Source organism: Atractosteus spatula, chromosome 8, assembly GCF_055471065.1.
Source record: "Atractosteus spatula isolate fAtrSpa1 chromosome 8, fAtrSpa1.hap1, whole genome shotgun sequence".
NCBI lineage: Eukaryota > Metazoa > Chordata > Actinopteri > Semionotiformes > Lepisosteidae > Atractosteus > Atractosteus spatula.
In genome coordinates, this window is record NC_142713.1 from 37,255,042 (window position 1) to 37,280,821 (window position 25,780).

At 38.3% G+C, this 25,780-nt stretch overlaps 2 protein-coding genes across 2 annotated transcripts in view; one reads left to right on the forward strand and one right to left on the reverse strand.

Annotated features, from left to right (window-relative positions):
- The window catches only part of dock4b (dedicator of cytokinesis 4b), a 159,034-nt gene extending 150,282 nt beyond the window's left edge, over positions 1-8,752 (reverse strand). The window contains exon 1 of the mRNA XM_088923460.1: positions 8,596-8,752. Coding sequence (XP_088779586.1) covers positions 8,596-8,632 — 37 coding nt within the window. The 5' untranslated portion in view covers positions 8,633-8,752. The remainder of the gene's footprint in view (positions 1-8,595) is intronic.
- Positions 8,753-8,943: 191 nt separating this feature from the next.
- Positions 8,944-25,780, forward strand: part of znf277 (zinc finger protein 277) — a 47,268-nt gene continuing 30,431 nt past the window's right edge. The window contains exon 1 of the mRNA XM_088923462.1: positions 8,944-8,993. Coding sequence (XP_088779588.1) covers positions 8,960-8,993 — 34 coding nt within the window. The 5' untranslated portion in view covers positions 8,944-8,959. The remainder of the gene's footprint in view (positions 8,994-25,780) is intronic.

Below are 25,780 nucleotides of genomic sequence, written 5' to 3' on the forward strand. Positions count from 1 at the left end.
AAAAGGCCCTAAATCAAAATTAAGAAAATCCAAAGCCTCATTATCTACAGGCGCCACTTACTCATTTCCCAGGACTGTAGAATGAACAGCATGAACAAGAGGTCATCTGAGATACAGACAGAGAAGAGGTGGGGGTGCAGCAGATAAAAGAACGGAGACACAGAGACTGTGAGACATATACCTCTTGACTGAAATAAACAGCTCTATATCAGCCAACAAGAAAGGTCTTAGACCACGAAAACCTTTCGCTGTCTATCTCTACTTGTGTCTGGCACTGTCGCTGACATTAGTCCCTATTCCCCAGAGCAGAGTCTTTCTAGGATAACCTCTTACACATGGATCTCTGCGCTGCTTTAATTTGCCAAGAAAAAAATACATGGGATGCACTAAGCATATTTGCACAGCAAGTCAATTCTGTGATTTGATTTGATTTTGTGCCAGCTTTCATCTCCTCTTTTCTAAAAACAGTACCCCGTGGTGTGCAGTCTCTGAAGCAATGATTAACTCAGGACACTGCAGCTGCTGAACAGAAAAATGTTTGAACCAAATAATGCAGTTCTTCAGCCCCCAAGCAATAATAGTTCTCAACATAGGTAACAGAGTGTAGAAAAAATCACCAGTGTGACACAAATATTATATAATATAATATTTGAGACAGCAAATGCAATTTCTTAAAACAGAAAGCTAAAATTTAAGAGTATTGGTGAAATCAAGAAACAGTTTAGAGAACATCTGAAGTCTTATCACTGACACTACAGCTACATTTGCTTAGACTTTACATAGCCTAGGATGTAGTCCCAAGATCCAAAGGACCTGGTAAAATGTTTCAGCATTTACAAAAAAACATAAGAATGGTTACAAACAAGAGCAGGTAAATCAGCCAGGTTGAATGCAGCCTGTCTGGCTAATTCGTCCAAGTACAGTATCTCATCTACCCATTTCTTGAAGAAAGCCAGGGTATCTGCTTCAAAAACATGACTGAGTAGCTTATTCCATACTTCTACAACCATTTTAATAAAGATGTTCATTGTTGTTAATGCATTTCCGGGTAGTTCCCACTTGTGTCCTCTGGTTTGTGTTTCAGTTTATTCTGAATTAGTCTAGTGCATTGCATTTGTCAGAGTCTTCAAAGATTTTAAATACTTAAATCAGGTCCCCTTGTAGTCTTCTCTGCTTAAGATAAAAAAGGTTTAGTTCCTTCAGCCTATCAATACAGGGTATTCTTTTTTTCCCTCTTTCTGGACCCTTACTAGTACATTGTACAGTTTTCACAGTCACTTAATTTAAAATGTTGTACTTTTAATCATTGTTTGCCTTTTTAAGACATTCCCTACATTGTATAGAACAAATAAATGATGTGTCAACATAAATACCTATCTTTTTCATGGTTTCCTCCAGCTCAGAATTTTATATTTATAGTGTATGTTTCTACTATTGTACCATCTTGCAAAGCCCTTAACTTGTCTATACAGTATTAAAAAATTAAAAAAACTGATTTGTTTACTGTATTACTTGTATTAGGAATGCATTGATATTTTGTGGTATCTACAGGTCATATTTGAATATATCAACTCTTACAAACGAACACTCCACTCTGTTGCAAGTTATACAATATTGTAGCAAAGACAATCTAGAACTTAAAACAACCCTTGTAACTTTCCTTAACAAGTCTACATCACAGAAAATACCATTTAAAGAATAGAACCCCAATAGTTGGGTGCTTAAATGGAACAGGCTTCAGCTGGTGTCAGAGAAGGCTGAATACTGACAGTGACTACTCAGTTACATCACTGAAGGCAACGTGTAGATGCAGTATAAGAGTTAATGTTAAGAATCTGTCCAATATTATTGTAACTGTGCAGAAAGGAAGATCATCTCACCACAAAATTGCAGTACGATTTCAAACAGGCCTTTAAACCTATTTAACAATGTTTTCGGCAGGAATATTGAAACCTACAAAGATGCCATAGTTCACAAAACATTTTTTTTTACACAAGGAAATTAATATTTTACTCTCCAATAGATACAAATACTCTAGACATAAAACCATGTATGCCTGACAAACTAAAGGTAAATGGCTCTCTTTTGTGTTTGTTCTCAGAATGGCTCTTTAATTCCCTTGGGAGAACCATTTATTGACTTGTGTACCTCCTTCCTCTCTGCATTATTTCTTCATCATGAGAACACTGTAGTAGATCAAGAAGCAATTACAAGCCAGGAGGTGTGAGAGATGTTTTTCCATTTGCCCAGGGCAATTTTTATTAAGGCTGAGCATAATGAAAGAATAGCCCACAGCACTGCTTAACAAATCGCCACATCCCAAGGGCATCAAACATGGTGGCAACCTAAATGTCAGGTCCCTCTGACACAGACCACCACTCCTCTCCACAGGCAAAGGCCTCAGGAGGCAAACCTACTGTAAAGCAGTCCTTAAATCAGTGTTGCACAAGCAACTCAGAACTACAAGTTCCCTTACATTTTTCTCTCTCTTCTGCATTAAATGCCCAAACCTTCACATACAGTGGCATTATTTCATCACTTCCTTGTCCTTAAATTTTAAATCTTTAAACAATACAGGGTCTGCTAATAGTCTGGCGACTGTACTGAATGCAAAGTGTGTCATCCGAGTTTGCCGTCAACCTGCCAAATAATTTAACAGGTGGCGTGCACAAAACAATTTCCGGGCATAGGAGAACAAAGAAGATAATATTAGTGTGAAAAGCTTATCTTGGCATTGGTTCACGTGTAAATTCAGAAGAGCTACAATAAGTGCATGGGGAGTTGTAAAAAAAAACGTTTGAAAGTGCAATTCAAACAAAGCAGTAGCTCACATTTCCTGCCATCAATGTTTGGACAGATCAGCAAAGTCTATATTTACCAGGTTTCCATAAGAATTCCAAAAACAACCTTGCTTTGAATGATTTACTGAATGATTTTTAGTAATAAATGCTCTGATAACCAAAGTTCTGGTGTTGCCATTATTATTTTCATTATAAAATAATGAAGACAAATTAATCTACATATGCTATTTTATAGGAAAGGTTTGTATTACAATGATTTTCAGGATACTCTCAAAAAGGGACCTACACAGACGATCTCTGTGCTGCCATGTATACAGTGCAAAGCCTTTTTCTCTGTCAGTAGCATTTTTCTCAACTTCAACACAGGCTATAATACAGTACACAAAAATGTCCAACCATAGCCAAGCTAACCATAGTAACCTATTAATTGACTAGCCCAAATAATGTTAGGATTTGTATGTCAATATAAGACCAATAGAAATTAAATTATTTCCAATTTAATATAGTGACATGCTACAAATGTATTAAGAGGTATTTAACAGCATTTTTACGAATGCTCATATCCTTCAACATTTTTACATTTGAAAATAGTTTGCTTCCAAGATATTTTCAAGTATCTATAAAAGTTCAACTAGAGCCTGTATTTTGAAATAATGTGATTTTAAAGTGTAATAAAAGTCACCAGGCTGTTTGGGTTCTACAGATACTGCAAGATTTATGTTTGATGTTAATACATTAAGGGAGAATCATCTGTCATTTTGATTAATGCATGCTGAAAAATAAAAAGAAATACACCTAAACTATGAACTCATTCAGTACAAGAGAAATCCTTTAAATCTTAGTCCTGTTTCTGACTAACAAAGCTTTAAAAGTGCTGTTAATTGGCTCTGTTATGTCATAGTTCAGCATCTCTAATGTCTAATGTCTAATGTCGCGATGCTCATTGCTGCACTGTTCTAAACCTTTTAATAAAGAACCTCAGAGGTAGAGTATTCAGCTTTACTGGTGCATTGCTTTATTATATCTTATGCTTAGAGTATTTATTGTTTTTTACTGTACAACTTAGTCTTCATTCACTGTTGTATTAATGTATTTTACCATACTGTATTATATAGTACCAGTTCTTATATAATACAGTCTTGCCTTTTCTGTCAGCAGAACTTATCTTTATTTTTCATAGTTTAGTTCATGTGCAGCATTCTGTGGCAGCAAGCCTTGCAAAGGGTAAAGTATCAAATAATAGTTTCAAGGGGACTGCTGTGCCTGTATGGAAGCTGCAAAGGAACAAGGAGAGGTTAACAAACTTCACACTAGAAAAAGGTTCCACCACCAAAACATTCTTCTTCCTTTTTTTCCCCAAAGATGGTTTAACCACGACTTCTTCCTTATGAAATGAAGATTGTAATTTTAAGCAAAAATGACCAGAGTAGCATATTAAGGCTGCCATCACAGCATTACATCATTACACCCACTTCTGCCATGTTACTGAAAATGAATGAGGAGACTGGACTTCAAAACCAAGGACGAAAAAGTGACAAACTGTCACTATATTGTTACCGCACTGCACAGACACAAGCTCCCACACAAATAGTTCAATAGGCCTAAATTGCATGCAGTACCCAGTACTCTCAATATTGCAACTTTAAAGCTCCACTGGCTTAAAAAATTAAAGTGGCTTCTATAAAGCAGAACTATTATTAGCCCATCAATTCAGTCAATGCCTTTGCCCATAACCACTTTCAGTGATATCAGTAAAACAATTTCCAGCACAAAAGTAAAACATACAGTGTAGAGTTACATATACAAAAATGCTGAAAAAATCCAAAACAATAATTTAAATGAAAGAATATTACTTGGTTTTCAAGCCAAGCCTTTTAAGAATATAAGGACACGTACAATCCAGAGCAGGCCATAAGGACCATCTAATGTGCTTGGTAGTTATCAGCTATTTGATCTCAGGATCTCATTTGGTCTGTTTCAGCAACATGGTACTCCAACAACCAAATTATACAGGCTAATACAGATGACCCCAGAGTGAAAAACTTTTCCTTAGGGGTATGACCAATGTTGTCATATATGAAAAAAACAACTATAGCACATACAGTATTGTATGTGGTTCTGTGAGTCAGGGAACATTCAAAGTCATTCTTAAAATAAATATTCCATATGTACAAGGTTTAAAAAAAAAACACTGTTATTTACCAACCATATACAGTATGTGCACAAATGTGTAAAATTCCTACCTTTTATGTCTAACGTATTCATGTTTTGGGTCATAATATAGGTTTAACATGAAGTACTGGTCAACATTCAGGATTGATTAATATTGTCTGAGTTTCAGAATGCTTAGTTATGCTTAGTGCCTAGACAATGAATGTCATCTACATTTTATTAAATATTGCCTTACAAGTGACACGGCAACTAAAAAGGAAGAAACATCAAACCTTAATTGAAGTAAACAAAGCACAAAATAATTATATCATCCCTCAAAGTAAAATACTGTACTAAACTGCTCCTGACCAAAAATGCTTCCACTAGACAACAGTGATTCTGGTTAGACCGAGTTTCTTCTCAATTCTACTAATTGGACGTGTCAAGCAAATAAAAGGTCAATTATCCAACTGTGCCCACTGTGCTGCGTGGTAGAGCTCCTGAGTGTAAACCTATTAAGCAAGAACTCAAAATAAATGCAAGGATGAGTGTCCAATACACTTGACCTCTGCTGAAGTGTTAATGCTCTTTGTCTGAGCGATTTCTTCCAGGAAGTACCAAAATGCTGACAAGTACACTGTTTCCTCCCTTATCCCAAGTGGCACACTCTGCACTGGGCAAGGCTTCCTTTCTCTTCAACCCAGTAACCTGGGCTTGCAACACACGACTGTACCAGTCCCAACCCTAGATATTCCAGTGCCTAGCCCCTTTAAGACCATCTTAATTAAGTGAAGCTTATTAGGCTTACTTAGAAGGGAGGCTGAAGAGCTGCAATGCACTTAACAAACCCATTCGTGCCTTTACAGGGTCTGGGAAGACAGTCATTAAACCCAATGAGCTAAACATTTACACAACTGCAGGGACAGAATTGGACAAAACAAATTAGAACATGTTTCATTGTTTCATGCTGAAAACAATTCAGCAACAAACTTTTCTTGTGTTACTTTCACATTCTGTTTGGAGGAGTATAATACTAAGGATGAAAATGTGAAGAACAACAGGATATGTATAAACAATCCTAGAAGATGTAACTATGAATGAATGTGTACACAGACCTTAAACAAACCAAGGAGGAAAAAAACAATCTGATGGCTGAAAACACAGAAGCGCTTTCCAGTAGCTCCCAAATCACTGTAGGAAGAGGCACAACCGAATGGGAACGACAGAAATAAAGGAAAAGGAAAGAAACAGTGGTCAAGGCTTTGGATTTTGGAAAGCTTGTGGGTTCAAATCACAGGTGGGATACTGCTGTTGTAACCTCAAACTGCTGTTCAACAAAAGATTCAAAAAGGTCACTCATCTTGCTCCAGTAAACATTTTGGAAACAGGTCTCCAGGTACCAGAAGGGCTGAAAGGTTACAAACACGAGAAAGCCATTTTTATATTCTTTATATTGTCTAAAAGCAAAGTTTCACTGAAAACGCATACTATTTAGGGTTAAGGTTTTTCAAAATATAGCCACAAAAAAGCACTTCAAAATAGAGCATGCTGAAGCCCTATTTTAAAGCAGCTAATAATAGCTGGAAATGATACATGAGTTGGCCCAGTTAAAACCACGTTACCACGTTCATTATCATTGTGCATTGTGCATTATCACAGTGTACAAATCACCTTCACTTTCCGAGAACTGGAATTGTACAATTTATTTGGAATTAAACTGGCTGTTGTGAGTGGTCTTTACGATAAATGGAAGCCAGTCCCTTCTTTGAATGTACCATATAACTTCCATGCTGCATTCAAAAAGCTTTGGCACAATTAACTGAACCTAGCAGCACCATTAACCTTCAGAAGCAGTCATCAGTAAACCCAAAACCCATACCCAAAAATAAAAATGAGTACAACACATCTTGGACCTCAGGTGTAATTAGGCCTATGTGTGGCTTACATACATTTATTGTAAAGAAGAAAATGAGATTTTAAAAATACAAAACAGTGAGTTATTTGCATAATAAACTATGGCAATAAACGATTTTATCAATAAGTGCTTATAACAAGCAATATGAACAGATTTAACATAATTCAAGTTTTACAGACAGGTTCAGATTAATTACCATATCTTAATGAAACAAAGGTTATAGGAATGTTTTTGGATGACACAAGAATCAATCTAACTAATACCCCGTTGAACAATACATATTGTATTACATATTGATAATACTTATTCTGAACTGATGGTCAAAAAGAACTGAATAGATTTATGGCTTTGGAGTCTAGTGTTGTTGATATACACTTAAGCAAGTCATTATACACGTTAGCCTATCACATGAAAAACCATTATTGACTGAGCAATAGGTGCAAAACGCATATGTTGACTTATTTAAGCATGCTGATTGAAATGTTTTAGGTGCGACAGAAGTGTGTAGTATTTTCACCACAGATGAGGTCAGCCACACAGTGCCAAACATTGACGTTCTGTAAAGGAAGAAACTGATCGATATTCAGAAGCCCATCTGTGACCGTAGTAGTGCTATTAACGTGAGGAATGCTACAGATTCAGACCCCCTGAGAAAACAAAACATCACTGAGGTTAAAATCTCAAAGAAAATAAAGTGATTTAAATAAGCTGCCGGACACGGTGCTGTTGTACAGTAAACAAACAGAGCTTTCAAGAAAAGATCTGTATACACTAGTTAGGATTTTCGAAGAACAAGTGAGCCACTGATTTTGTTTTTCTGAGTTAAGTCGTCGATTTAAGCCTTTATTATTCCTTAGGCGTGAGGACATTAGCTGCACAAAATAAGCTTTTTGTTTCTGCAAACGACTCTGGTTTTCGTTGAACTAGCGTTCGCTTGTTTTCCTCCTAGTTCAGTTGAGAAATTCACTACCAGCAAACTGCTTCGCAAATCTGTTAATGACAACACCTTTTTGACTAAATTAAAAAAAAAACATTTTAATTGGACTGCCAAGCGTACAATTTTAATTTTCTGTTAAATTCTTTTAATACGCTTATACAAATTGTGATAAACGTTAGCTATACCCAGTATTCCCGATACTCCTGATGATCTGACATTTCACTATCACAAATTTCTGCATCAATACGTTTGACGTAAGCAGTTAAAAATCGTAAAAAATGAGAAAGAATGTCTTAACAGTGGTGAAAACGTTGTCATTTAATTATTCATGAGACAAATGTTTTATTGTAACCTAAAGGATTGCTTTCACTCATACGTAACTATACATTGTTTTGACTTACGGTACTTTTTTGGTGATGTTGACAAGCTTTAACATGAAGATACATGTTAACAACTGGGTTCATAACAAAGCACTCTACTATAGAAGGTACAGTACTGTAGCTTGATGACAAACAGCGAAGTATAGCACAATCCTATTCATCTTCTGTATCAAAACGTCATATTTACATACATATACAACGTAATGTTAAACATAACGTGCGCACAGATAGCATATATTGTCTTACTGCAAACAAAAAACTTAAACCGCACCTGGACCACATCAGCGTATCTACGATTCTGTTTAAAAGGGCTATATACATCAAATCTGTTGTCACTTTTTTAAAACTCAATTATAGGAGCATAATACAAAAACAAAAATTAAAAATAATTTCAGGAGAACACAAGCTTACCAACTCCGTATTTTTCGTGTTCTGTAGGTATCCACATTTTTGTTACAGTCTGTGCATTGAAAAAAAAATGCGAAAGCAGCACCACAACATTAAAAGAGACTGCGTGCAATATCACTCTTCTCTACAGACTCTCTGCCCTGCTCTGCGCATTGTTCTGATTGCAGGAGCTCAAGCAAAACTACAGGGCATTATCACAGCAAGAGGGCAGTGATGTCTTGTGGGAATTGTAGTCAGTTTTTTATGTGCGTCAATAGGAGGTAAAGAACTTCAAATCCCGTCGACACCTTAGAGCCCTTAGAAGATATCGGTATGTGATTAGCGCTTTACTTCCGCTTTCGGATCATGTGACAGAAGGATAACAAGCATGGCAGCCTCTAAAACTGTTGGAAGTGTGTCCGGTAGGTAAATCTTACACAGCAGTTTTATTTGCTTTTGAGATCTCTGTTTTTGTGCACACGTATTTGTATTGATTTAAAAGTAGTTATTGTACGTTTTGGGATACAAAACACCTTAAAATATTTGAAAGACTTTAATTACCAAAGTTTTTTGAGAATATAAACAAAGAAGCTGTAAGCCTTTTATATTGTGAAGATTGGGAGTTTTAACATCTTTGTAGTGGGTTTGTCACAGTTTGTTACGAGTATTTTAGGGTTACTGTATAAATTAGAGTTGACTACGTATGATATTATATAGGTAATTTAATTCCAGTCTTAGTATCTTTACCATAACTTTACACACACATATAACTGATTGATCTTTGCAGTTTCCAGTTTTCCAATCAGTAGGAGCTGCCTCTTTAAGATTTAAGAACTTGCTGAAATATCCAAGTTAAAGGCTAGTTATCCTTTATCCCTTCCACTACTACTGGAAATACCATCAGATCTGATTGGTTGGTTAATTTTAAGGGCATTTATTCCTCTAATACTTGTGCTCCAGTTACCTTAAAATTGTTTGATTCCAAACAGGGTCTCCCTGAGTGTGAGTTAAAAGTGCTCTCTTTGCTAAATAACTGGGATACTCATTCAGTGCAGTGTTAAACCGTAGCCATGATATATTGACTGTATGTCTCTTCTGTTTCAAAGAGTAGGAGGGTTGTGATTTGACTGTATGATTTACTACATCTTGTGTTGTACAGTAGTAATCCAGATTGCCACAGTTTCTTTGTCTGAAACACAGTCAGCCTAATTTTAGTTATGGACAACACTCGTGTTGCTCAAGGATGGCACACGAATTGGATGTTACCACAGCCGCCTCACAGCTCTTGAGTCCTGGGTCTGATTCTGGCCTGGGACACCCTCTGTGTGGAGTTTGCATGTTCTTCACCGTGGTCGTGTGGATTTCCATTGGGAGCTTCCTTCAGCAATCCAGAGACATGCTGTGCAGATTAATTGGTGTCTCTGAATTATCCTTGTATGCATGCTAGTGCGTGTGCATAGACCAGCATCCAGTCCACCATATGTCCTGCCTAGCCCAGCGTCCACCAGGTTAGGTTCCTACCCTTCGTTCCAGGACCTTGTATTGGAGGAAGACGTTATCTCAAATGGGTGGATAGCATCACTCAAGATCTTCAGCAGGGATTTCTGAAGGTGGAGATGTGTTTTGTGCAGGCAGCCCTACCTCTTTTTTAAATTAAAATAGCCCAGTCTTCCTTTGATCATTTTGACATTAAAGGACCACATTAAAAATTCCACTTGAATCCCCTTTTTAAAGCAGCCTAATGAAGAAATGGCAAGTCACGCAAGGCTCTGGCAAAATCAGCTTTCTTCTTTCTGCTCATCAATTACAATCTGGCCGGTTTGTGTCATCACAACAGTAAATTAATTGCTATAAGGAGGATTAATCATAGCAGGTTTTTATCAATATGCATGATTACATTGATGGATTCTTACAGCATTGTTAATATTGTAATCACTTAAAATCTGTTAAGGGGGAATTTAAAATGGCTTACTGCTTTATCACAGTAATGTTAAATTAAATAGGACTGAATTTAGAGAAAGAAATCCCCTTGTCATTTTTATTTTTAAAAAATACAGCAAGTTGTGCCATTATCTGTAGCACAGCTACAAAGCTATGTCCTCAGATGCTTCATTTAAGGATAAGGATTTTTTTTTTTGCATTATATATAGCCAGCAGCCATATCACCCTGCAACTCACAACTGGCAACCCACTGAAGCTAAGCAGGTGTGAGCCTGGTCAGTACCTGGATAGGAGACCTCCTGGGAAAAACTGAGGTTGCTGCTGGAAGAGGTGTTAGTGGGGCCAGCAGGGGGTGCTCACCCTGCGGTCCATGTGGGTCCTAATGCCCGAGTATAGTGATGGGGACAGTATAGGTGCCGTCCTTCGGATGAGACGTAAAACCGAGGTCCTGACTCTCTGTGGTCATTAAAAATCCCAGGGCGTTTCTCGAAAAGAGTAGGGGTGTAACCCCGGTGTCCTGGCCAAATTTCCCATTGGCCCTTACCAATCATGGCCTCCTAATAATCCCCATCTATGAATTGGCTACATTATTCTGCTCTCCTCCCCACTGAGAGCTGGTGTGTGGTGAGCGTTCTGGCGCACTATGGCTGCCGTCGCATCATCCAGGTGGGTGCTGCACATTGGTGGTGATGGAGGGGAGTCCCCATTACCTGTTACCTAGATAATGGGGACTCCCCTCCATCACCTCCAGTCCCCATTACCTGTAAAGCGCTTTGAGTGGAGTGTACAGAAAAGTGCTATATAAGTGTAAGCAATTATTATATGTGTGTTGTATTTTGTGTTGCTAACTAAACTATTCTACACAATATTATTTCCTTATTTATAAGGTTGATTCCTTTTAACCTATTTATTTGTTGTTTTCTGTTATAGTAGCATTTGTCCCTGGATGGGATCTTAACAGTCCATATTTATTTGTTGGATAAGAACAGGATTTTGAATTCTCGTTCGTGTCTGCTCACAAAATCGAAATGATCTTTGCTGCTGTCGAAGGCCATATTTGAAGTGGGAATGCAAAGATAAGAAGACTATAAGTAGATAGTCAAGATCAAGCTAAACCAGCTGCTGGCCATCAGTTGCTGAGGTGATTGAATTGATATTAATAGTAGTGGAGAAACGTTCATCAGAATCAGGCTGATTGTTGCAATGGAATGAGAAGTCGAGAAGTAAAGTTATCTGCCTTTATTGAATAAATTCTATATTTTTGTCGCACATGAAAACCATATGACCTAGATAAAACAGGGAGAGCTGTACAGGTTGGAAAATATCAGAAATGTAAGACTGTAGTCTGTGTTCTCTGATGCTATCGACCCTTAAAATTAGAGTATCAAGTACTGCAATTTCCAATTTTATTTCTGTATTGTGACACCAATCTGCAGGGCTCAGTGGGATCTTTCAAACAGTTTGGCCTCAGTTTAACTACTCCCGTTTTTTACTACTTGTTGTTAAAAAGCAGCAATAAGACAGAAAGTAAAGGTAAGATGACTTATTTTTAGGAAATATATAGAAGACAAAATGGGAAACAAAAATATTGTTCACTTCAGAGCTTTTAACGAAACTGAACACCTTTGATTCCCTAACTACCATAGAGTTGAACAACCAAGATGCTTGTTTTTAATGTGTCAAAACACAAAGTCATAGCCTGAGTCCTTTGTCTATTTCTTGGAAAGCGCTTAGATATCAGCTTCATCCTTGCACTGCCTTCCTTTTCCTCACAGTGGGCTGCTTAGGCCGCATATTGATGCAGCTTCACTTCCTGGTTTTATTCCCTCAGCTTTTGTCAACCGCCTTTGTCAGATTGGTCAGCCAATGAGGTGTCGTAGGTCATCCTTACAGCCTTCTGGGTATAGTAGGGGGACCAAAATCCACCATTTGATTATCTCCTACTTTCCTCCCTCTCATGGGAGTAGCAATTCCTTATTATTCCTAGATAGTGAAGATCTTAGAAACAGCACCATTTCACCTTCTCTGAACATAGCAGCTCCTCTCCACCCACACCCCCTCAAACTCTACGCTGGCAGCTGTATCCACTTTTTTGATTGCCTTTGGGCTGGGCACAATATCTTGTCTTACAACCTTGGAAGCTTCCAGAACCAAGCTTGTGCCCTTCAGGTTATCACAGGCCCTGCAGTATCACCATTGAACCAGCTCTGTCATGGCTCAGTTTAACGACTCCCATTTTTTACTACTTGTTGTTTAAAAAGGCAGCAATAAGAAGGTTCAGAATGCTTTCATGGGGCCTGCTTATCTTCTGCAAATGACCTCCTTCTGGAAATCGTTTTCCTGGGAGCTCTGTAACATTTCCCGGTAGCCTTGGGGAAGACGCTTTCTGCCTTCCATATCTAGCCAGAGTGGTATCTTGGCATCCCTCTTCCAATCCACTGCCAGTATTTCAGCTACTTGTGTTGAAGCTTTTGTCTCTCAAAGAAAATCTCACTCACGTTGCAAGTGTGTATGCCCACTAATATGGACTTACACACTTGTATGCACTACACCTAAGACCACACGAGTTATAGTCACGCTCTCCTATACACTGGGTGGCAGAGTCTTGGAGGAGCTTTTCAGTAGTAGAAGAAATATATACAAGACAAAACAGAAGCCTAACTCACTTTGGAGGTCTTAACTAAACTGAAATCCTTCCCTAACACCAAGCCTGGAAACTAAGCTGCTTAATGGCCTCAAAACAGCACACGGTCACAGTACAAGTCGCAAGTCCCAGATCCTTCATTTTTTCCCCGTGAGTTCACTCAGGCTACTGCTCCAGTGTTCTCTCAGCCTGCTGAGGGATGTATGAGTAAGGATGAGCTTCTGTCCCCAGGAGCCTCAAGAAAGCCTCCAATCGCCTTTGTCAGACTGGTCAGGTGACAGCATCCACCCATCCATCCATTTTCCTAACTGATTTTTCCAATACAGGGTTTTGTGGAGCTGGTACATAAACCAGCAAAGACCCACAAACTCCAAAGGCCTTGCATTTGGTCAAGACAGAGTAAGCAATCGTGCTGTCAAGTTACAATATTTGTTTTTAAGAGAACATGTACTTTCTTACTAGGCAGAATACATTGTCTCATGTCGACATACTATAAGGCATCACATTAGGCTGGTAGTGGAATGTGGTGTGCAGTGTACAACCATGAAGTGCAAAGACAGTATTCAAACCATTTTTTTCCATGACGTTCAGCAAAGTTTTCAGGGTGCGGTTTCACTATTCTAAAGAATTGAGTGGAATGTTTAATGTTATGTTTCTGTCTAATACACAGGGCTTCACACTATGCTGCTTATGAAGTTTATAGTCCTATTAATGTGATGAATATCAGTTATTTTTTAAATTGGCTTTCCTGTTCTTGGGGGTGTCCCCTTCTTTCCAGAATGTTGACTGTATTTTTGCTGCATCGGCAACATTAGCCCACCTGCAGAGAAAAACGTTAACCAACTTTTGTAAAGTTGTCAGTTGTAACCAGGGCACTGATGACCCTGGGTTGTTTTAGCCAAGGGTCCAATTAAATCAATTTGAATGAGTGTTCAGGGGCCTTCCAGAGGTGTTGACAGTTGTATTTTATATTTCTCTGTGAGCCTGAAAGCAGACAAGACATTTCTTATACCATGCTTGATTGTCATCTTTAATACTAGGCCACTAGTGGTATTGAGATTTTTTCTCCACCGTCATCAAAAGAAATAAAAAATATCAGATGACAAATATGCTGGAGCACATACCACAGGACAAGGAGATGATTAAATGTTAACCACTGGACTTTTGCCGGAACCGTACTTGCCTGTGAGGTTAGTTTTGTAAGACCATGACTAGCATGGTTTTTCCTGTCAATGCCGTTGAATATTGATGTGAATGTCTGAGTCTAATTCTTGCATGCAAAAAAAGAAATGCAGTTTCAAAGATGTTAGACTACTGAGATGGAGGTTCTGGGAGGTGCCATTTAGAATTAATTGCAGCGAATTTCTGTGTTCTTTCCTACCCAACAAACTCATCCAAGGTGGGTTTCCTTGTGGAATGATGTAACTCCCAGGTAAGTCACAGAGTCTTGAAAATAATGCACTTTGCTTGAGTTAACTTTAAAACCACCCTCTTGGATGAGACCTAGGAATCCCTTGAGTATGTCCAAGTGTTCCTCCTCTGATTCAGTAACAAAGGGAAAGGGAAGTGTTGTCTGCTGGGAGCAGGAGAGATACAGTTACCATGGTAGTTATCCACAGCAGAAAACTGCTTATGTTATACACAGAAATCCAGGACAGATTAAGAACCCACTGTTGTTCTTCATGTTGGGCCAAATGTTGACGCTGTCAATTTGAAATAAATTCAGAGACGTTCGACACAAACTATACAGCAGGACCAGATCAGATTTTGCATGATGTAAGCATCCTGCCTGCATTATGTAAAAGCAAACAACTACAAACATTAATCTGTCAATATAACACAAGACTGAGAAATGTCAAAGGACCAGGTAATTAAATGTTCATACATAAATGCTTGGAGTTTTAGAAACAAAATACAAGAAGCAGAAGCAACCGCATCACTATTATATTATATTGTAAATTGAATGACTGAGACACAACTAACAGAGCTGTGATGCCGAACACATTATTAGTGGGAAACCAGCATTCTAAAGAAACAAGAAAGATAAAAAAAAGGGAGAGAGAAATGTACATCAAAGAAAGCACTTGGTCACATGAACTTAATGTAGATAAACTGAGGATCTCAGAATCTATATGGTCAACCTCATAATAAAAGTTCATAGGACATAGTGCTAGGAGTATTGCCAAAGATCAGATTTAGAATGCAGTCTCTTGTGATGAAATCAGGGATTTATGTATAAATCAATAATGTTTTTTGTTAATCTTTCTCACATAGATTGCAAAAAACATCAGCAGCTAAAATTGAAGTTGTAAACATGGCTAACAACTTACTCAGTTTGCAAGAGCACCTACTAGAGGGAACGCTGGTATTTAGTCTTTTCAAACAGTGCGTAGTGAGACAAAATGAGACAGAACAACCTACACGGAAGTGCGATTATAATATGACATGCATTTTAAACTGTTAGAGGTAGAACCCAAAACAAATGTTTTGGAATATGATTTGATCAGACTATGAAGGAAGGAGACAGGCTAAGAGATGTAGAATGGAATAAGACATATTGAATCGGCACAAAATGGATGACTGTTTGAGACAAAATAGATTCATCCTATGACTTCACAAATAAATAACAAGAATCAGTTAAGTCTAATTTATATAATGAACTGCAAACACATGTTATAAAGGATATTAGAAAGGCAAAGAAAGACGTAGTAATGAATATTGTAATGGAAGCAATAAAACCAGCATAAAACAGTTTTTTGAAGTATTACAATGACAAAGGAACAGTGAAGGACAAAATAAGGTGTCTCAAAGATAAAAATGGAAACCTTTTTTTAGATGATGACAGAGAAATGACTTATGTATTAAAGGAATATTTAACTCAAGTGTTTACCACCGAAGGAACCGAAGGAACAGACAACGTTTCCCACTGGTGAGAAAATTACTAATGTAGCAACCAAGTAATTATAGAAAAATAGGTCCTGTTATATGCAAGGTTATGGAAGCAATAATAGAACTAATGTAGAGGATATTTATATGGCAGTATGATTTTAAGAGATAACATGGATTTAGAAAAGGTCTGCTTAAAGTAACTCGTTAGCATTCTTTGAGCATGCAGATGCAATATTGTCGCGTCTTTTGGAGGCTTTCGATGAAGTCAATCTTTTACGATTAACTCTCACAGTAGGCAGGGTTTTAAGGTAATGTGTGTATTTGGATGAAAAATTAGTTTTTGGACAGGAAACAGAGGATACAAATTAAGGGGTAACTGGTTACAGTGGGGTGATATAATTAGAGGAGCGCTGCAGGCAAAAAAATAACAGTTCTAGACACTGTGGGAAAGCAATAAAAAAAGAATGTTATGACATACAGTGCCTTCAGAAAATATTTACCCACCTTTGATTTTTTCACAATTACAGTATGTTACAAGCTCAAATGGAAGCATATTTATATGGACTGTTTTGTGACTGAGCTGCACACAGTACTCTATACTGTCAAAGTAGAACAAAAAGTCTGGAGGTTTTTACCATTTAGTTTAAAAGAAAACACTGAAAGGACTTGATTTCAAAAGTATTTACCAGCTTTGCTGTGACACTCGCAATTGAGCCCAGGAGCATCTCATTTCCTTACAAAATCACTTTTACATTTGAATAGAGTCCATCTGTGGTCACCTTGTTTTGTTTACATGATTTCAGAATAAATACAATTGTCTGTTAGGTCCTTCAATTGGCGGTGCATGTCAGAGCAGAAGCTCTACCATGAAAATCAATGAGCTGTCTGACCACTCTGGGATAGAATTGTGAGAAGGCGTAGATCTGGGGAGGGGTGGAAAAACGCATTTATGGTGTTGAAATTTCCCAGGAGTGCAGTGAAGTCCATCATTAGGAAATGGAAAGTATTCAAACCACCACAAACCATCCTCCCAAACTAATCAACTGGTCAAGAAGGATCTTGGTCAGAGAAGAGACAAATAACCTAATAAATACCCTTACAGAACTACATAATTCCATGAGTGATATGGGAAAACCTGTGCAAAGGACTAGAATCTCTGCAGCACTACACAGTTTTATCCTATGGGTGAGTGACTAGATGGAAGCTAATGGCACATCTGGAGTCTGCAAGAAGTCACGTGGCAAAAGGTTCTCTGGGCTCAGGAAACAAAAATTAAACTTGTTGGACTGAATGCAAAGCTCTATGCCTGGCACAAACAGAGCACAGTTTATCATCCTTGTAACACTATCCCTACCAAGAAGCATGGTTGTGGCAGCATCATCTTATGGGTACGCTTTACAGAAGTATGGGACTGGGACACCTGTCAGGATAGAGGGAACAAAGAGTGCAGTCAAATACAGGCAAATCCATGAGGAGAACCTGCTTCGGTCAGCAAAAGTTCTTAGACTGGGGACCAGTTTCCTGTCCCAGCAGGATAGTGACCCCAAACATACAGTGCCAGTGGCTTCAGAACAAGAAGTTTAAAATATGATTTTTTTTGCATATTTGCTTTTGCATATGCTTCCAAACTGTAATTGCTTTTCCCCCAAATTAAGTTTAAAATACTGGAAATATGTAAATATTTTGTCACTAAAAGCAATGGAGTGGCCAGTAAGTGAAATAAAAGTGGTTTAACATAAATTTAGAATAAATACATCTGTCTCTATAAGCCTCAGCACACATAGTGATATGATAGAGCAACCATTAACACTAGGAGCTTTGGTTGGAAGCTCAGAAAAATAGTAGAGCAATATACAGTATATCAGGAGAAGGTTAATTATCCCTTTTAGTGCAGTGAAGTTCATCATTAAGAAATGTAACTTTCCCTAAATGGAATACCACTCAGACACTACTTACAGTATATAAGGCCAAGGCCTCTATTGGAAACCTAGCAGTCATGCAAGTAGGTAACTGGTTAGGTGTAAAGGAGTTGCCGTTTCTCTCAGCGGTGTGTCAGTCCGTGCTGTATGTGTGCAGCTCAGAGACAAATTTAAGAGAGAAAATAAATGCAGGCGTACGGATGAGACTGCAAGAGTAAGATTTGTCTGTGTTCAGAATTATGGAATGAGCACAGGTGTAGTTTTTTTAATTTGCTAGTCATGGAGGAAGGCTAGGGTCAAGGCTACATTTAGACCAGGGAAAAATGGTTGGACTTCATCAGAGGGTTTTTAAAGGAAAAAGGAGATTGCTCCCCACAGGTAGTACGGGAAAAGTGCAGTTTGCTTTTCCCTTTGTCTAAGAGTAAGGATGGAGAAGCTCAACTCTCCTGACATTAAGATTAGGTTATAATAGAATCTGATAAGGCAAAACTGCGTTCAGATCATGTCAAAGTGGGATGGTTATTTACACTAGTGTTGGTCCGGCCTTAGCCCTGCTTTCTCAATTCCCCATTGTTTATACTGACACTGTTTATACTGTGGTTATGGTAGATAGGGTCAGGGACCCTATAATAGTTGGTTTATTGTGTGCCAAGTTATAGATTCCACAGTTAAGCTGTGAAATCCAGTGACTTCATCCAGTGAAGATTGGAAAGTTCTGTGTCTGAGATGGGAGTCACTATTCATGTATCGACAATATCGTGGTCCATTCACAAAGCTTGCATATATGGGTAAAGTGGCACTAAAGGAAGTCTTTACTGAAAATGACACATATTAGATCTAATGTGATATGTACTGTAGACATGTGGCAGAAGGTTTTATAGTTGAATGAGACAAAAATGAATTTTTCTGTCTAAATGCAAATTATGTCCGGAAGAAGCCCAACAAAGCGCATCCCTCACTTACTGTAGTACTCTCCCACTTAGATAGATAGATACTTTATTGATCCCGTGAGGGAAATTGCAGTGCAACAGCAGCTTAACACACACAACACAGCCACAGTGTAACGAATTATATAATAATGGTACAATACATACAATACAATACAATACAAGGTTACTCACAGTCCGGATGCACAAGAACAAACTAGAACAGAACAGTACACAGAACACAGAGTAACTATAGATATAAATATAAATATAAATATAAATGTATTGCACAGGTCCCTGGCATATATTGCACAAAAAGTGGTTGTAAACGGGAAAAAGAAAAAGAAAGAGAACAGATGTAGCAGTAGATGTGTAGATGCGTTTAGTCCAGAAACAGGTCACTGTCGATGTTGCCTCTGCCAAGACGCAAGGTGGATGCATTGTACAGTCTTATGGCAGACGGCAAGAATGACCTTCTGTAGCGCTCCCTGTCGCACCGTGGATGAATCAGTCTATTGCTGAACGTGCTCTTCATTCCTGCAAGCCTGTCATAGAGGGGATGGGAGAAGTTGTCCATGATGGCCTCTAGTTTGGACATCATTCTCCTCTCAGCCACTACCTCCAAGGAGTCCAGGTCAAACCCAATGACAGAGCTTGCTCTCCTGATGAGCTTGTTCAGCCTTTTGGAATCTACTGCTCTAATCCCAGAGCCCCAGCACACCACTGCGTAGAAAATGGCACTCGCTACCACCGACTGATAGAACATGTGTAGCATCTTACTACATACATTGAAGGACCTGAGCCTCCTCAAGAAGTAGAGTCGGCTCTGTCCCTTCTTATAGATGGCCTCGATGTTCTTAGACCATTCCAGTCTATCGTCGATGTGCACACCCAGGTACTTGTACGAGTCCACCATCTCCACGCCACTCCCATGGATGTAGACAGGAGTAGGTTTGACCTTTTTCCTCCTGAAATCTACCACCAGTTCCTTTGTCTTTGTAACATTCAGTTCCAAGTGGTTCACCCCACACCACTCCACAAAGCTGCTGACCAGTCCTCTGTACTCCTCCTCCTGTTCACCCTTGATACATCCCACAATTGCAGAGTCATCTGAGAACTTCTGCAGGTGGCATGACTTTGAGTTGTACTTAAAGTCCGAAGTATAGAGGGTGAAGAGGAATGGAGAAAGAACTGTCCCTTGAGGTGCCCCTGTGTTACTCACTACCTGTTCAGACACACGGTTCTGAAGTCTCACAGACTGTGGTCTGCCTGTCAGGTAGTCAGTGATCCACGAGGTCGTGGAGGCATCGACTTGCATCTCCTCCAGCTTCCTCCTTAGAAGTAAGGGCTGGATGGTATTGAAGGCACTGGAGAAGTCGAAAAACATGATCCTTACAGTGTTGCCAGCCCTGTCCAGGTGTGAGTAGGCCCTTTGCAGCATGTAGATGATCGCATCCTCCACACCAACACTGGGCTGGTAGGCAAACTGTAGGGTGTCCAGTGATGAGCTGACACCCTACAGTTGTCAAGCACAATCGTAGCAGCATCATTTTATAGAGATGTTTCTCATCAGCAGGGACTCAGATGCATGTCAGTATTGAGAGGAAAATGAACGAGGCAAACTATAGGAGAGTCATGGAAAAAAACCTGTTTCAAGCTTTACAAAAAAAGTCTGAAACTTTTGAAATTTACATTTCAGCAAGACATTGACCTGAAGTGAAAGCCAAGCCACATTAAAGTGGTCTGACAAGGAGAGAGTGAATATCCTTGATTGGACAGTCAGTCTTGAAAGTTTAGAGTGAGGCTTGACAATTGTAGTCCATCATCTATCCCCAATGGATCTGTCAGAACTAGAGCAATTTTCCCCAGGAAAATTAACCCCCCCACTTCAAAACTAGTAGAGACCTATGTAAAAACTGTAATTGCTTCCAAAGGAGCTTCCACCAGATAATGAGAAGGCTGAATACCTATGCAATCAATAAATTTTACTTTCTTTATCTGCTTTGCAGGTTTAATTACCTTAAATCTCCTTCAAATATAGCAATAATTCACAAATATCATTTTCTGATCATTATAATATTGAATAAAAAAAAGCATTTATAAATAGTTACGGTATATAGGTTACATGCAGTTCATCAAAATATTATATTAGCAGGGAAGTGAATATTTTTTCAAGGCGCTGTCGTTAAAAGCACAGATTTGGTCAGGATATAAAAAAGATACCGCAGCTGTGGAATCAGTCCAGAGATGAGTAAACAGATACAATCCAGGGCTCAAAGTAAACTCCTACACTAACATGCTAAAAGAACCTTAACCTTTCTTGTCTTGAATATAGAAAATTATAAGGGGACCTCATTCAGTTTTTAAAAAGCCTCCAAGACATTAACAGAGGGAACCCAATGGACTCAACAGTGAGACACAGGCCAGAGTACACAAATGGAAAATACAGGAACGTCAATTTAGTGAGAGCAGGGTGCACTCCTTTGCACAAAGGTTTTTGAACGAAGGATGTTAAAAACTGAGCTGGAGATTTGATGAATCACTGATAATGTGCATTGCCACTTTGCCACTTTGAGGTTTAATTGTTAGCTTAATTAACTGTAGCATCTTACATTCTAGGAACATCTGAACTAATTATTGATTGCCCTTCTGGTAGTGGGATAAGAACAGGTGGCTATTGTATTGTGTCATTCACAGTTGTTAAACTGCATTGTTTTCCCTAAATAGCAGTAGTTGTGTTTCCTGAAAAAAACTGGAACAGCAGCTGGTAAAGGATGAGTGTGCAAGAACTGTGTATTCAAGATACAGATATGGAAGATCCTGTATCTAAAAGAATCAGGACACAAGACATAGAGGAAGTCTTTTATGCACATTTTCTGATTTTTTTTTCTGCACCAGCTAGTGTTCACCATTGTTTTGTGAACCAGAATGAAAGCTTTTTTCTCAAGACTTGATTAGGCAGGCCCAGATGCTTGACTTATTCATTCTAAAGGTCCATTCCAATCATTCGTTTAGATGGCAGTGTTATAAACTTCTTCTCTCATCATGTCAGATCTTAGAAGTGGAATAGGTTTTGGGCCCGACCTTCTCCTCTCATTGTGCTCTCTGTATTGACCAGATCTCAATCCAAATGCTGTATGTGTATGCCCCTGAATGTCTGTTCTAAAAGAATTAAATGTCAGCAGGAATTTTACTTAAAGCTTCTGAAAATCTAAAACTACCATGTCAAATGCTCCGTTTGATAAATGACTTATTTTGCTTGTTTAAAGACAGTAATGTTACCAACTTTTAGCCAGATCTTATCAGATTACATAAGCTGAGCAAGTCTGGATCTTGTTAGTACTGGGAGGGGTAACCTCCAAGGCAGAATAGGTTGCTTCTGTAAGTAATGTTCATGGACCAGTAGGGAGGCCATTTTTCTTGCGGACCAGAATTTCCAAAACACATGCCCCACTATGTTGAACGGGACATGCTGTAGGAAGTGCTTTCTTTGGATTTGAGGTTCTGAATGCCTGGTCTTTAAAGATCCCATAGCACTTTTTGAAAGAGTAGTGGTGTTAAGCATGTGGTCCTGGCTAAATTTTTCTGTGAGCTTGTATGGTGTGGCTTTTCTAAAGATTCTGCTTAATTAAAGTTATCTATGTAGTGTGATTACTGGCAGATGATGGTTACCAACACTTTTTGAATATTTTGGAATGACAAACACTACGTAAATGAAATGAATTCTTATTATACTGTAGGTAATCTCTACAAATGAACAGGTAATAGGTTTATTCCATGCTGAAAAGAGAAGAGAGAAAACACAACGTTTCGGCTGTGAAGCCTTCTTCAGGTGTGAGCTGCATGCTGACGCAGCTACCCACCTGAACTATCTCTACAAATGTTCTGGGGATGAGAACAGCTGTTAACAAACAAAGTTTGCTATTGGTTCATATGTGAGTGTGAATTTTGTATATTACGTATATTATTAGGCTTTTGTATGTCTGATGGCTACAATTTGTAAAATTCTAAAACAATTTCCCCAATTGTTAGACATCTCTCTGCGCTAGGCCTTCTCTGTACCTTATCATTTAAGATCTGCTGGCAAGTGGTTTTGGCAGAATGCACTTAAATGAATGTCAGAATGGGTGCAAGCTAAAGGAGGCCATTGGGCCCATCTAGTTTGTTTGGTTGTAAGTAATTCATCGTATCCAGCAGTTCATGTGAGAGAAGCCATGGTGTTTCCTTCAACAACATGGCTAGGTAACGTGTCCTCATACAGTATATTGTTTGCACTTTGTGTGTCAGCTAGAAGGAACCAAATATGTCTGCAATAAACTTCTCCAAACTCTGAGGAACTGGTACTTTGAAGAAACCTAGAAAACCTGCAGACGCACCAGCTCTCCAGGAATCTGTCCATTCCTGGTCTAAAACATGCATTAGGCAGATTCAACACCAGATCATTTCCACTTGTATCCAGGTATTCTACACCATTAAATTACCACAGATTTGTGACTCCAAATGTCCAGACTACTTGCAGCATCAACATAGTGGCGGAGCACAAAGTTTGGTTATCCTTATCTTGTGTTAGCAATTTTAACAAGTAAATCAGCTTATTCAATGTTCCCCACCTCCAGTTTATCTTAATTAAATTAATCGATAATTTTGTGAGTACTTAAGTTTATTTTTTTTAAGGTTTGCTTCTTTTACTGATCTCAGTGACTTGTAAACATTTTAAGAGGTTGTGGATCTTTCACTGTTTTTGTATGAGTCTGTTTTGGAAGGCCTAGAGGGATCTCCATTGCTAAAAGGTTGCATTATAACTTGTACACCACCTCAAGAATACTGGGGTTTTTCTTCCTGAGTTGTGCATGGCCGACCTTTGCTCTCCAAGATTCGTGTGCATCATAAGCAATTAATTTAACTACTTAATGGTAACCGCCTTACATAGTCATGGAACAAAATACATCAATTCAGTTGAGTGTAAGGAGGTCTTTACCTTTTTCTGTGTGTTCTAAAACAAAGCATGAGCTTTATTGAGTACAAATTATATTAATATAATTAGGGTTAAGATTAAATGTAACACAGCAAATGCTAGAATATAGTGTTTGTTAGTCCATAGAACAATGTACTACCATGAATTAAATGTCATTTACCCAAAGTGACCTGGTTTTCTGGTTTAATTCTGGTTTCTTCCAGTCAGGCCCTAACATTGCACTATGTTCTAAAGAATGTCTGGTTTTAACCATAGCGATGGTAAGTTACACCCTGCAAAATCTTGGACTGCTTGGCTGAAAGATAAGGTAGAAACAGCTTGGGATCCCATGAGACCAAAAATATTTGGTCTGTGTTGGATACGTTTTATCCTTTCAGTGTGTTGTGGCTATATCAAAGCAACAAAAGAAAAAGAATAGAAGGAAAAGATATTAAAATAAATTGGAACAGTAGACAAATTACATATTATGGGAAATCATGACAATAATATGATAAAACATTATTTTAATTATGATAAGGGATAGTAACTGATAATAGTAATAAGAAAAGTGATGATAACATTATAACAAGAGGGTGTAAAAATAAAGAAGGAAAATAGGAAGGAGTAAATATTACAGAGGTACGACTTTAGAAGTGCCTGTGAATGTCAAAGGAACAAATAGAAATTAATATCATAACTAAAAGAAGAAAAACACAATGTTCATCAAATCCAAATTTTAAACATTTTTAGCATGGACAAAACTTGATGAAGATTTCATATAAAACGGACTGATGCTTCCAGTAGTAAGCAAAGGTGTATATACAGTAAAAAATGGGTTTACACCAGTGGTATGAGCATGTCCCCAATCAGGTAGCATCTCTCTCTCAAATTTAAAACTTAAATTTGAACACGTTACACAAAGCAAGACGGGTTGAGTCAAGTTATCCTTAGATGGCCAGTGGACGTCTGGACCATGTCATCAGGCAGTAGTGACCACAACTCCATACAATGCTGCTCAAAATGGTTGGGCATCACCAAGGCTAGGTGTCCTTCAGGATGCCAGGATAGGATCCTCAGGTAATGGCCAGCAGACTACCCCTGTTCTTGTAGTATTACCTATGGGATAATCAGCATTACCACCTAGTAGTGTGATCCTGTCAGATCTCGGAGCCGAACCATAGCTGGTCTGTCACTACTGGAATGTATGACCTGATGCTGCTGTAGTGTATATGGCTCTGTAAGTAGCACTTTTCCCTCTGAACCAGGATTTCTAACCACATAGTGCAATATGGTGATGGTGGACACTGTGCTTTTAGGACAAATGGGCAGCTCAAAAACAAGATTTCCATAAATAAAAATAATATTGAGAGATTTTTAATATTTTGGCATTGAACATTGAATTCCATTTCAAACAAGCATCCCAGTAACTTAATTGCTTAATTTTTCATAGTTTACAGTATACAGTATACAAAATAATGTTTTTGTACATTGTATTAGGCTAGTTGACCTGTACTGTATACATTCCTTCTCATTTCTTGTGTATTTTCTATTTTTCCATTTAATTCGAGCAGTGTCCTTCTCAGGGTCTGTCAGTTGCATTTCCTGTGGCTGCTTGAGTTGGCAATGACACAGCACCGAATCCATTTATTCTGCCATACTGTACACTGAAGCTCATTTTTCTGGAGTACTTAGTTCCCTTCTTAACACTAATGTGCAGTGTTAACAAGCAGGTGTCAAATATAGTTTCTGGTTGACAGTCGGAGCATCTTGAATTATCAACGTTAGGGCTCTGATATTATTGGTGTGCAAAAAAGTGCACATTTTACAATAGATGTTATTTTTCAACATACATGTAATTTGTTTCAGTTTTATTTCTGTCTCATTAAATGGAAACCTCTCAGGACTGCATCTTTTATTCTGTTTTATGTAACAAATA